The sequence below is a fragment of the Aphelocoma coerulescens genome, chromosome 5 (assembly GCF_041296385.1).
Source record: "Aphelocoma coerulescens isolate FSJ_1873_10779 chromosome 5, UR_Acoe_1.0, whole genome shotgun sequence".
In the NCBI taxonomy this organism is placed as follows: Eukaryota; Metazoa; Chordata; class Aves; order Passeriformes; family Corvidae; genus Aphelocoma; species Aphelocoma coerulescens.
In genome coordinates, this window is record NC_091019.1 from 21,837,128 (window position 1) to 21,850,628 (window position 13,501).

The 13,501-nt window shown below is 49.4% G+C and overlaps 1 protein-coding gene across 4 annotated transcripts in view; it reads left to right on the forward strand.

Moving 5' to 3' along the window:
- SLC25A22 (solute carrier family 25 member 22) overlaps positions 1-13,227 on the forward strand; it is a 54,850-nt gene extending 41,623 nt beyond the window's left edge. For all 4 annotated transcript variants that reach the window (XM_069017040.1, XM_069017043.1, XM_069017042.1 and 1 more), the window contains 5 exons: positions 4,112-4,230; positions 5,865-6,036; positions 6,844-6,998; positions 10,130-10,205; positions 11,066-13,227. In XM_069017040.1, coding sequence (XP_068873141.1) covers positions 4,112-4,230; positions 5,865-6,036; positions 6,844-6,998; positions 10,130-10,205; positions 11,066-11,219 — 676 coding nt within the window. In that variant the 3' untranslated portion in view covers positions 11,220-13,227. The remainder of the gene's footprint in view (positions 1-4,111; positions 4,231-5,864; positions 6,037-6,843; positions 6,999-10,129; positions 10,206-11,065) is intronic.
- Positions 13,228-13,501: the final 274 nt, after the last annotated feature.

Sequence of the window (13,501 nt, forward strand, 5' to 3'; positions counted from 1 at the left end):
TACATCTCCCCAGGGCTGTTTCCTTCATCTACTCCTCTTTCAGGCTCTCCTAAAATATTTGGACCATCTTTTCTGTGGCATGAGTTTAAGTATCCATTGCACGGCCTGGTTGATCATTGAGCTGCAGAACGCTCTCAGTCAAGCTGTAAAGTGGGGCTCTCCATTTAGGAAGAAGGGATGCTGGTGCTAGTCCTGGTGCTGAGCTGCTGTATCACCCTGCACACCCTGTGCTTGGTCTTTCTTTGGCACTTGTGTGCCCAGGCAGCCTCTCCTGCAGTTATCCACTGGATACTCAGTTACTTCTTTCACTCGGAGGTGGGGGAATCTCTCCCTTCCCCTTGAGAAGGAGACAGGGGCTGATAATCTCACTGTGCCGATTCAGGGACAGCTGTTTGGGGAGGACTCTTTTATTTAGCTCACAGAGGCACAGACAACTGCAGTGGGTTGAAGTATTGACATCAAAGGTCAGTCAAAAATTAAATGCACTTTCAACTGTTAATTTGGAGGGAGATAGAGACGGGCTGTTTAATCACAAAATGCACTCATGGGAGGAGCATTGTCCATGTCACCATTCCAGGCACCTGACTTGGGACAAAATGTGGGTTATGTCTGTGTTCAACATGCTCAGTCGTGTTGCCCTGTCCATTGTTCACTTCCACAAATATTCAAATTGGAACAAAACACTTGGGATCTCCTGCCAGGGCAAACCTGATGCAGGTACAGAGTCAGCCTCCTGTTGAATTAGTCCAAACACGCAATACAGAGCTCCTGCACGTACCTGGAATAGTGACTTCCAGATCAACATTTAGCATCAGATCAACATCTGGCAGTGCTACTTTGAGGTGTGTCTGTTCCACATCAGTACTTTATTTTGCTTGTCTGAGGCATTTTTGAGCTGGCACTGGAAGTGAGAGGGAGCTTGTAGTGGGAACTTTATTGCTTTTACATTTCCAGCATCATAGCTCCAGCTTTTCTGAAGTGCAGTTGCAGTAGCTTGTTGTTCCCCCTTGGAAAATCAGGTTGTCAAGGGACTGACTGGCAGTTTGTGTGCACATCCCCCTGTGCCTGTGGCAGACAGGGTGCCCTTCCTTTGAAAGACAACTGTGTGTTGGTCTTCTAATCCATATCAAAGACCCACTATTTAAACTGTTTGAAAGGAATTGACTCTGTCTGCTTTGAAACTCCTGGGGAGCTTTTTACAACCTCTTGGGCTGACAGAGGCAGAGGTTATTTTATGAGTGAGGAAGGTGATGTCCAAGCTGGGGACAGTAGCTTCTTGGGTAGGAAATAGAAATGGATGGTTTTTTATGGATGTTTCCTCAGGTCAGAGATTTCCTGTCTGGAAATGTTGTCATCCTGATTCCAGAATGGCTGGTTTTGGTCCCTGCCCAAGCACAGTAAACTCCCACATGGCCAAGATTTTTCAGAAACTTGAAAAAATCCTACACTGCTCCCATGTGGCATCAATATACCAGTGCTGTCAGAGATCCTAGCTTTGAACTCATTGCTCCCAAAAAGCCTTCCATAAACCTCTAGTTCCTGCTTTTTGACTTTATTTTTCAGCTCTAGTTTGAAACTCTAATTTAAATCAAGCATGAATCTCCTTCCCTTCCATTTGACATTTTTGATTTGTCACAAATTAATAGTATGTCAGTTAAAAAATGTGGAACAACTGATTTTTGCCAGTGTAGGATTTGTGGCTATTGTGTATATGTTATATTTAACACTCTCTTGCTGTGATAAAAGATGGTTTCTGCATTTGTAGGACCAGATCTTTGCTGGTGTTGCAGCTTTTGAAGTTAGTTGAAATATGCCAGTTTTGAAACCACTGAGGATAAGGCCAGTGGTGTTGCCTTAGATATTTAAACCCCTTTGTTGTCTAGAGATGAACAGTTTTCAAATTCCTTTTATGTGGAGACTGCTGAGGTTTTGCAAAGGCAGTTTGACCCCTGTATGGCAACTTCTAAACCTCCTGTCAAAAGATTTGCTTATCTTAAGCTACTTTTCTCTTGGACTCTTCCTAGTTCCCAGGATGTGCAAACCAAAAGCTGAAAGCCCTTGTTCTAGATGCTTTTGATGTACCTGGTTGAGATCTCTAAAATACACCCATGTGCATAAATCCTTCCCTGGGTCATACTGGCATAGCTCCATGGAGTTCAGTCCAGTCAAGGCTGACTTTAGTTGGCTGGGATAATGGTCCAAGATGAATATGTAGGCCAAGTCTTCCTGATCTTTTGAACTGGGTATCAAAGCAGTTGCCTTGGATGAAAGCCAGAAGATATGTACTCCAGGGATGCTCCAGGGCTCTTGTTAAAGTGGGAGGTGCTCTGCTGTGCCAAAGAGGGATTCTGGCAGCCAGCTCCTTTGGGTGGTTTGCTTCCTCCCACAGCCAGGCTGGGGATTGTGCAGCCTTGCTGCTGACTGTATTGAGCCACTCAGAGACTGGTGCTGTGCTTCAGGCCACCCAAAAGGCACGAGTTGGCCACTTCCAAGTGGCAGTGGCAGTGGGAACCTCTGGATTTGCACACCCTAGTTCCCCCATACCTCCAGGAAAGCTTGCTGTGCACACTTCAGCGCCCATGTGGGTAACTCCGTGGGAGGGATTGTTCTTTGCAGCTCCGCATCTGTGGGGAAATTTGGAACGGGGAGACTGAAATATTCCTTCTTTCAGCCTCATAGGAGGGCTCTATATTTAGTCTCTGGTAATCTCTGTGGTGGCTCTGTGCCTCTAATCCCCTGCTCTCATATCCTCCCTGGAGAAGATGAGAGGTGGAGAAATCAGCCCAGCTGACGTGGTGGTCCAGCAGGATTACGGTGCATCTGCCCTCCCTTTCCTGTAGGGTTGGCATTGAAACTGCTTTGCTGGCCCACTGCCCCACAGCTGTGCTGTGTGTGTGTGCTTGTGAAACCCCTGGCAGAGGAGTGTGCCTGGGCTTTGCAAGGGCATGGGGTGTATTGCTGTGGTACTGCTTCTGCCACAGCGTGGGGACACGCCTTGAGCAGGTTAAGATGAGGTATTGCTGCAGAGCAGGGCTGGGGGAGGTAAAAATAGTACTTGCATTTAAAACAGAAAAAAGAGGAGGCTGTTTCTCTCTGGCTGTGTGATTTATGCATGCTTCTTTTTTTAACCCTTTTAGAAAGGAGCAGGTCAGATGTACTTTTTAATCAAGTCACTGTTTTCTGGTGCCAAGGCGTGAGGATTTTTACACATATTTTACAGGGCAAAAACACATCACTTTCTGAAAATAGAAACTTTATGAAGTTTTGCATCCTGAGTTCCTCTTTTTAGTCTTAGCTGGGCTCTTTCATAGCTTTAGAATGGAGGGAACAATGAAATGCTGGGTTTTGCTAGGTGAGAACATGTTGCTGATAAGTAGTCTGTTGCTACATGTCTGCTGCTCTTTAGTGCAGAGAATGCACAAGGCTGCATTGCTGGAGGTCCATCCCATCCCTTGTCTCTCAGGGAGGACCAGTTTAGTGCAAAGGCTATTTGTTCAGGTTTGGAAAACCTGGTAAGATGAAGCAGCTTGTAGCCACAGAGGAACTACCTCCCTGATTCATATTCGCTGTTTATTTACTTTGCTTTTCTCACAGAACTCCAAAGCAGCAAGCGGAATATTTTCCCTCCTTTCTCCTTGTCCTGTGGTCTCAGTTTGTTGACAATTTTTAAAGGACTAGGCTGGCAGGACAAAAGCTGCTTATCCCCCTTAATGCTCAGGTCCTCTGATGCCTTCTGAAGTGATACTCTTTCTGAAAGCTGTGCCCTGACCAGGGGCACCATCAGGCTGGAAGAGAGCTGCAGTGCTCTGGCTGTGTGTGGACGCAGCTGTGTGCTCCTTTCTGGGGCTGTTCTGACTGGGCTTACGGCTTTTTCTGAATGTTCTCTTTCTGGGGATAAAAGGAGTCCATGTTCCAGGTCAAGTGGTGCTGGCAGAAATGCCAGGTCTGGGCTGTGATGAACTGTCAGCTCTAGCAGGTTCCGCTGCCTCCTTGGCTGCCTTTCCTGTAACCCCCAGGGTCAGAGATGTGCCCCAAGCCTTGTACCCAGCTGCCCAAGTGTTATTGCAGGCCACCGGCTCTGATGGACTCTTTCTCTCTTTTCTTCGGGCAGGAAAAAGCTGACGCTGCTGAGGGAGATGCTGGCGGGCTGTGGCGCGGGTACCTGCCAGGTGATTGTCACCACTCCCATGGAGATGCTCAAAATCCAGCTGCAGGATGCAGGACGCATTGGTACGTGGACTTTTCTTCCCTATGCTTTGCCAGGGAGGGGGGAAAGAGCTGGGACTGGGCTTTCAAGGCGGAGCTGAGAGGATGAGTGGAGAAAACTTTCTTTTCCTTTGCTCTCCCACGTCAGAGATACCACAGATGTAGCAGAAGTTTCTCCTCCTCTTCCCAGCTTACTTCCCCCCACACTTTGCTCAGCTGGCTTTGCAGAGGCCCTTGCAGTTACAAAAAGTGGTGGGTTTTTTTCTCAAAGCAATAGGCTTGGCAAGCAAAACAGCAAATGCTGCTGGTGGTGGATGGAGGGAGATGGGAGAGATGACTGGGTGGTCAGCTTGTGATTCAAACTTGGTAGATCTTGTGCACCCAGGAAGGGATTAGCATCCTCCAGTGCCTTTCCTGTGCTGCTTCCTCCATCTCCATGTTTTCTGATGTCTATTTTCTCTCTCTTTTACCCCCCCTGCAGCACCTCCCTAACAGCTTCCCAAGGGGACATGTTCTTTCCAAATGACTTGTCTCCCCTTGTACTCTTTTTTTCTCCCTGACAAAAACAGCAGTTTTCTTGGTTGAAACAGTAAATAAAATTCTCCCAATGCTCTGGATTTGAATGAGGTTTGGGATCAGGCTCTTGGGACTGTGGGCGTGAGCTGGCAGGCAGAGGCAGGAGGGAGTGTGAGCCTTTTGGCTGAAACACTGTGGAGTGTTTCTGGTGAGAATGGAGACCAGAGTCTGGCATGGAGACTCTAGGGGAAAGAGCTGCTTGCTCTTTCCTTAGTCTCTTCCAGAGGTCAGTCTGAGCTATAGCCTCACTTCTCAGGAGCCCTGCATGACACTGTTAGATACCATGTTTATGGCCCTTCCTGGAAAATGGCCTAATTTGTCCTGTAATCTCTCATTTGATGTGACATTCCTGAATAATCATGGATTTACTTTTTCTTTTCTCTCTTCACTGGTTTTACTGCAGACCTTATCCTCTTTGTGCGTATTATTTTAAAATGTTGGAAGGATTTAAGCCATGGTTTGAGGGTTCAGGAGAGGTTTTCGATGCTGTGAACAGCCTGTCCTCTGTGTGGCAGGAGAGCTGTGGTGTGCTGGGGATTACCTACAGATTGAAGTGCTCTCCATCTTCTGGCCAAAGGGCCGAAGTGCATCAGTTGGAAAAGTGGGAGAAACCAGGATGTGTTTATAAATGTGGCTGAGAAACTCCCCAGGTTAATGATTGCTTTCAGGGGAGCGAGGCAAAGAACAGAACTTTGGAAGCTGTCTCGTTTATGCACATCTTTAGTTTGTTGTACTGGCAGCTCAGGGACACACCTGGAAGCAGGGACTGTCCCCTGCTTGCTCACAGCAGCTCCTGTTCTCTGCACTGAAGAGATGGTGCATGACAGGATGCTCCTGCTTGGGCAAACCAGCTGGTGGGAGAGCACAGCGGACAGCATTGTGGTGTGGCAGCACTGTCCAAGACTGGGACAGGCTGAGGGAGATGGGCAGAGTGGGGGAAGAGCTTGCAGGGCACCTGCCTGGCCTTTGTCTGCATGTTGTGTTGCCCCTGGAGATCTGCCTGTCCCTTGTCCCGCGGCACCGGGCAGCAGGAGGCTGCTGCTGGGCACCCTGCAGACCGGTGCTGGCGCTCTGCTCCCCAGCGGCACAGAAGAAGCTGATGGCGGCGCAGGCCCAGCTCTCCTCCTCCCCCGCGGCGGCGGCGGCCGAGCCGGCGGTGGAAACGCGCACCACAGCCACCCAGATAACCAGGGAGCTGCTGCGGAGCAAAGGCATCGCCGGACTCTACAAGGGCCTGGGAGCCACGCTGCTAAGGTAGGATGGTGTGGGCTTGGGCACACACTGGTGTTCCCAGTCTTGGACCTAAGGCACCACCCATCCCAGCAATGAGTCTGCAAAGGAGGTGTTGGCTTCAGTGGGTGTGGGGTTGGTTTAGTTCAGTTTCCATGCACAGCTTTTGTACATGAAAGAAGGGAAGGTCAGAGAAGTGAGGGAGGCTGCCTTTTTGTTCCTGGAAGATTTAGTTCTGCTGCTTTCTGTGGGAGGTTTTTGTCTGCCCCATGGTCTGTATTTTCACACTGTGCAGAAGTCCTTGTGAGCTAGCAAAGTGAAACTGTCAGCCTGAGGCCCCAGAGTGTGCAGTGGGATCTGGCCCACGGAGCATGTTGGATGCAAGGACTGGTGCCTGCTCTGACACCCTTTGCCTGGGCTTTCACAGAGTGACTTTCCTCTAGCTTTAAGAAAGGTAGAGCTAAAGCAGTGCCCCATGGGATGGAGGGCAGGACGGAATCTCTCGTAATTAACAAAAGCGGTCAAAACAATTGACCTCTGAATGTGCTTATGTCTGTGGTTTGAGTGTTGAAAAAAAGGGGAGCCCATTGATCCTGCAGGGCTGCATGCCTCCCATGGGCCTGTTGTCCTTTGTGCAGTCACTTTTGCCATGCTGAGTTTCAGCTCCTGTCTGCATTGCAATCACAGAGCCAGGATATCTGCATTGCACTCGTGGCTGTGCTGCCAATTTGTGATGCTTGCAGCCCTTCCTTTGCTCAGTTTGTTGGTGTCCCACACTGACTTTGCTCATCCTTGTTCTTCTTTTTTCTCTTTCCTCCTGCCCTGCTGCAGGGACGTCCCATTCTCCATTGTTTACTTCCCGCTGTTTGCAAACCTGAACAAGCTGGGCCAGAAAGACCCGAATGTCAAGGCTCCATTCTACGTGTCCTTCCTCTCTGGATGTGTGGCTGGCAGTACAGCTGCAGTGGCTGTCAATCCTTGTGATGGTGAGTCCTAAGGAGCCTGTGGTGGTGGCCTGCTGCCAAGGGACAGGAGTCAGAGGCCCAGGCTGGGCCAGGTGAGGAGGAGGGTGACTGTGCCAGCCTTTTTGCAGCATGAGCACAAGGGAGGTGCAGGAAGGGACAGCTCTGCTGCCTCCAGCTCTGATGGTGTGAGTTCAGCTGAGCTACGACTGTGGCCACGGCTTACACAGAGGTTTGCAGTACTCGCTTGGCACATTGGGAAGAGGGTGTCATTCATTTCAGTCATTCTTGGCAGGAATGGCTGCAGACACACCCCTGGAAAGGTGCATTTCCATGTGGAGTGATAATATGCAGACCACTTACAAGCATATGGTCAGGGACCAACAGGGGAAGCCTCAGATCTGTGGCCTTTTCTCCTGCTCCACAGAATCTGCCTTAAATACCACCTCGGGTTTCTCTCCTGTGAAAAACACCAGAAAGTAATTGCTCTCTCCCCAGCACTGCACATGCTCCAAGGCGTGAAGAAATGTAGGAGCAGAATTGTGTATTTTAGATACCTCTTCCAGAAGGAGGTGAGCATATGAAAATCAATTCCCACTTTGCAGAGAGATACCTGAATTTGGAAGGTTTAAAGTTTAAGTCAGCTTTTGAAACCTTGATCACAGTGAGGGAGGGGAGTATCAGGGTCCCTTCCCCCCGCCATGTAGCCCTGGGAGAGGGGCCCTGGGGGAGGCACGGGGTTTCCCTGGCCCTGCTCAGCCTCGTTCCCCATTGGTTGTTTTGTGTTCCCCTGCGTGGGCAAGGACCCTCGGGTCCTGTGATTGAGGAGTTCCTCGGCAGAGCCCCGACCATGCGGCTGGAGAAATAAACATCTCTGAAACATCTAGCAAGAATCGGTCCATGTATATTTCTTTTCCATGGGACTCCTTGTTTGATATGCGTGTTACAGTAATCCCCACTGTAACAATGGTGGAGAATTGCGGGCAAGATACCGATCCCTAAGGACAGAAAATTCGTGAGTAAAAACCACTTGATCTCTCTCTTCTCACCTTGGTTTGGATATTCTCTCTGGACTATGGAAGAATCGTGGGAAATGTGGCTCTCTGAACCACAGAAAGAAATGTATCTAGAAGTTAAAGAAATCCTTGAAAAACAAAACAAGAAAGCATTTGTTCCGGGAGATCTAGAACATTTTTTTAACTAGCTTTTCAGGAATTTCTTCTATATTTCTCGAGACTTACTTTTTGATACTGATCCTCCTGGAACTAGTCTCGAGTGTTTTTGGTACGAGATCTGGGATAAGGGATCAAACAAAACATGGACTAGCGACAGAAGCTCTCCGTGGATCAGTTGTAATCGGTGAAGCTCTTCAGGAGCATTTATATGGTCCCATTACCCCTAGAGCAGAGGATGGCCGTAATCCCATGGCCGAGACCGCGCGGCAGCTGTGCCGGTGGAGGTGCCTGCGCTGGATGTGCCCAGCCCCCTTGGGAGCCCGCACCTTATTGTGGACCCCATCCCTATCTCGGGGTCCCTGCCCGCGCGACCGCAAGTGAGGGAGCGACGTCGCAGGCGCCGCGGGTTTCGTGGGCCACGTGCAGCAGAAAGGCGGCCCCCATGAGCAGCCAGGAACCGGGGGTTGGCGTGGAAACCCGCTCTGAGCACACGGCTCAGAGAGCTCTGTGGAGGGAGAAGCGGCGGTTTCCACAGTGACATGAGAAGCCGCGCAGCACCAAGCTGGAACAGGGCCACTCTCAAAGCAGCATGGAGTTGGAGGAGCAGAACCGCTCGCAGGGCGTGGGGCCGGCGGCGATGGCAGCGCGGGGCCGCACAGAGCCCAGACACGCGCCGGAGCGGGGCCGTGCAGAGCCCAGACACGCGCCGGAGCAGCGCCGCTCGGAGGGCGCGGAGCAGCCGCAACGCGGGGGCCTGACCGAGACGTCGGAGTCAGCGAGGCGGCGGCCACGCGGGACCAGCAGCCACGACGAACACACAAGCACGTGATAGGAGAAGTTGTAGCCACGAAAATCAGAGGAACTGTGAAATGGTACAATGTAAAAAACAGCTATGGATTTATAACACGAGATGATATAAGGGAAGATTTATTCATCCATAGAACTGCCATTAAAAGGAATAACCCTAAAAATTACCTGCAAAGTGTAGGAGATGGGGAAGTTGTACAGTTTGATATAGTGCAAGGAAAGAAGGGTTTACAAGCAGCAAATGTTACTGGGCCTGGAGGTATTCCAGTCAAAGGCAGCTGTTATGCACAAAATTATAAACAATATCCATCCCAGCAGCTTCCCTACCCACAGCCTACTTTCCCCTCTTACCCTATACCCAGTATGAACCCTTTTCTAAGTTTACCCCATCCCCAGTTTATTCCTAATCCGTTTTTCACCCCATGGCTTCCCTATACAATTCCCTTTCCCTACAACTCCTCTCCGATGCCGAGGGAGGGATGAAAAGGGGAAGAAATTAAACCCTCTCCTGCCTCAGTTTCCCCACAAAGCATGCCCGGAGAGTCCTGTCTCCCTTCTGTCAGCCTTAAGATTTTCCACAGAATCTGTTTGGACATTAAAGGCTCGGGAGGGTGGCTTGTTTTGTTTTAAAACTGTTCTTGTTATGTTTATCCAGCTGTTTTAAAATAAAATGGGTGAAATGTCAGGGTCCCTCCCCCCCACCATGTAGCCTTGGGAGAGGGGCCCTGGGGGGAGGCACGGCGTTTCCCTGGCCCTGGTCAGCCTCGTTCCCCATTGGTTGTTTTGTGTTCCCCTGCGTGGGCAAGGACCCTCGGGTCCCGTAATTGAGGAGCTCCACGGCAGTGCCCCAGCCACGCAGCTGGAGAAATAAACATCTCTGAAACATCTAGCAAGAATCGGTCCATAGATATTTCTTTTCCACGGGACTCCTTGTTTGATACATCGTGTTACAGAATCCCCACTGTAACAGGGGAGGGGTTGGATTTTAGGTGGCTTTGTGTTTCTTTTATCCATTTGTAAAGGAGTGGGTTCATTTTCCCTGATAAATGTATGAAAATGGTCTGTATTCTTGGTAATCTCATTCTGACTGTTTCAAAGCCATTGCTCTCAGGGTGGCTCTTGCCTGCTATGCTCCCAGTGCTCACCAGTGTCTCTTCTCTCTTTCCTCCCCAGTGATCAAAACGCGGCTGCAGTCCTTGCAGAGAGGAGTGAACGAGGACACCTACTCGGGGATCCTGGACTGCACCAAGTAAGACTCCTCATGACAGAGGCACCACATCAGGTGTTTGGCATCTGCTGCTGCCTGCTGCCAGGCAGGAAGTGCAGCTTCTAGACCCAACCAGCAGCTTTGCTTCGTGTTCCCTCTGAACCTGTGCTTTTATCAGTCTATCTGGAGATAGATATAGATACATGAGCAGATGTAGATATATAGTTTTGTAAAAGAGAACTTCTTCCCATACTGAGCAAGAAAAACATACCATTTATATTTAAATACTTCTGTCCAAACCCCAGTAGTCATAACACTGAGATTTCATTTCTGCAAAGGGAGGCAATGCTGTGGTAGTCTCTCCCAAGGCCCTGCTGTTGGGAAATCCTACAGTATGGAGTCTCATATCCCTCCTGGGACTACTCTGCACAGTGTCTGCAGGAGTGCTGCCAGAGTGAGCTGTCTCCAGCTGCATTATCCTCTCTCTGATCCTTTGCTGAACTATGGTCTGGTTGCTTCCAAACATGAAGGGATTTTTTCTGCTTTTGTATTTCTGTGGTAGCCAGAATCTGTTGCCATCTGGCTCTGTCCCATGCTGAGGGGGGAGATTTGAGCAGGGTGACCTCTCAATGCAAGCATGGGGTTGTCTTAGCTGTGCTTCCAGACACAGGCAGACACTCCTGTATGTAGCCAGATGTAGGAATGGGGCAATTTTCTGCATGGCCATTTGCAGAGCACTTGGGCAGTGATGGATGATTTGCTGCGGAGGTTGTGCCAGGCAACAGCACTTGCCTGGGATTAGTCTCTGGAGGGAGGTAGAAAGCCAGGGCATGGCCAAAGGTTCTCCTGGCACGGTGGAGGGGCGGGATGGACAGTTACCTGTCTGTGTCATTTCTCCCCAGGAAGATCTGGCAGAGGGAAGGGCCCACAGCCTTCTTCAAAGGGGCCTACTGCCGAGCCCTGGTCATTGCTCCTCTCTTTGGCATTGCACAAGTTGTCTACTTCATCGGCATTGCGGAATTCCTGCTGGACATGCTCCCCAAGCACCGGGCCTAGCCCTGGAGTGGCTGCGTGTGCCCTCCCGCCCTCTGCAGCGCTGGATTCATCCCCGTGTTCACCATCCGTGTCGATCGATGTCAGAGCAACAGCACAAAGGGTTTGCGCAGGGATGCGAAGGGACCTGGTGTCCAGATGGGCAACCGTGGGGAGGGAGAGAGGCCCTTCTCTGCTCCCTCTGGAACCTGCCCCCTCCCGCTCCTTCCACGGACAATACTTAATTATGCATCTCTCTCTCTCTCTCTCTCTCTCTCTCTTTTTAATTTCCAATTTTTTGGTTTTAAATATGCATTGTTAAGGACACTGGTGAGCACAGACTGGGTTTGCAGACCCAGAAGTCTCCTCTCAGTCTTGGGGAGAAGGAGAGATGGGAAAGAAATAACTTCAACCCTCATCCACCTCAGTTTCCCTTTCTTCCTGGAGCTACCAGCTGTCTGAGGAGGAGCTGGAGGGGCAGCTGTGTCCCCTCAGCACCTCCTTGGCTCTGCTGACCTCCAGTCAAGAGTGAATGCTGCACAAAGGGGTCTTACCTCATTGCTGCTGGAGGCAGGGGTGGGGGGGATGCTGGATCTGGCAAGTTCCTTGGCCTGAAAACCTTCAGTCCTCCCTTCTCCCTTTTTAAAAACGAGTCGGACTTAAATGAATTCTGATTGTTCCTATTGATTTTGTAATTATTTTTGTTTTAAAGCAAAGGGATGTCCCTCCTAACTAGGTGTCACAGGCACATCCGGGTGAGGTGCAGAAATAAGATGTCTGCTCTGTAGGGAACATGTCTGTGGGATCACATGAATGTCCAAAGGTGCTTCCCTGCTTGGCTACAGGCAGGGAAGGGAGAGGAACTTGGGATCAAGTTACTTTTGTTTTGGGGTGTTTTTTGGGGATTATTTTGTTGTTGTTTTATTTGTTTGGGTTTTTTGGGGGGGTCTGTTTTGGTTTTTGTTTTGTTTGTTTTGTTTTGTGGGGGTTTTATTTAGTTTTATTTTGGTTCTGGTTTTTGTTTGGGTTTTGTTTTTTTTTTTTAATGCAGGGTTGTGGGGAGGGAAAACCAAACAACAAGAAACCACTTACATTCCTTCAGCCTGCCCATCCCCAGTGTGATAAAGCTGTGGCTGCAGGTCTAGCTGATCAACCTTGGGGAGCTGCAGCAGAAATGCTGTGCCTGTGGGCTCACCCTGCCAGGTGAGAGCACAAGGTCTGGTTGTGTTCTGATGTTTGCCTTGGGCGTGACTGGAGCCATCGGGTGTGGAAGAGGCAGAGGGTTCCCATTCCCTGAGCAAGGAGCTGTTTGTGTGTCCATCACTTGTGGGGGCGAGTCCTCTGCATCACAACACCATCCTGTTGGCTCCTGGGGTGGGGATTGGTGGTTGGTGGCAGGGGGCAAATCCACACCTACAACCTGCTCTATCAAAGGGACACTGCCCCAGCTAATATCACTTGTCAGAGGAATTCCTCGTTCAGTGCTCTCTTGGGCTGTGTAATTAATTCTAGTTTAAATGGTCTTAAGTGTGAGATCTACCAACCCAGTGTGATCTTCTCCGTTATTTATTCCATTTGGTGCGATCCACCCAACTTTGGTGTTGAAATTAAACTGGTTGAATTCACTTTTCATTCCTTTTTATTGCTTTGTTCTCCAGGCGCCTGCTTGGTGTTTGTGTTTCGAATGTGTATTTAAATTAATTTTTAAAAATCCTTGTTTTTAATGTTTAAAAGAAAACCACCTGTTTGACCATTCTTGGGTTAGGTTTTCATGAAACCTGTATGTTGAGGGCCTTCTTCCTTGATGCATCCTTTTTCTCTTGGAAGAAGTTGTTCTGTGGCTGATTAGTTACTTGTCACTTTGCATATGTGAATATTTTTTTTCTTTTAATGACTTCTCTGTGTAACTGGGAAGGAATCTGTGCAAAGGTGATGATAGATGTCTGTGCTGTGTGTAGTGCTGTGATGCTGCTCTTGCTCTGGATTTCCCTTGGGTGGATTAAAAGAGAAAGATTTATTTTTTTTCCTTTAAGGTGCCCCATTCCTTGCTGCTTTTTGATTTACAGGGAGGGTCCCCAAAAGAGACACTGCTGATAAAAGTTGTGGGGTTTCAGCTTGGTCTTCTGCCTGCAAGGACTGTCCCCTGAACCTGGGGGACTTGTGGCTGCAGGGATGTGTGTGGAGTGCAGGTTTGTATGGTGGGGTTAAGTTTGGAGGAAAATTTTGTGCAGTGAATGTCTAAGGTTCAGGGAAAGCTCTCCTTGTCCTTTGGGATGCTTTTAAAAACTTATTTGTAAAACTGACTC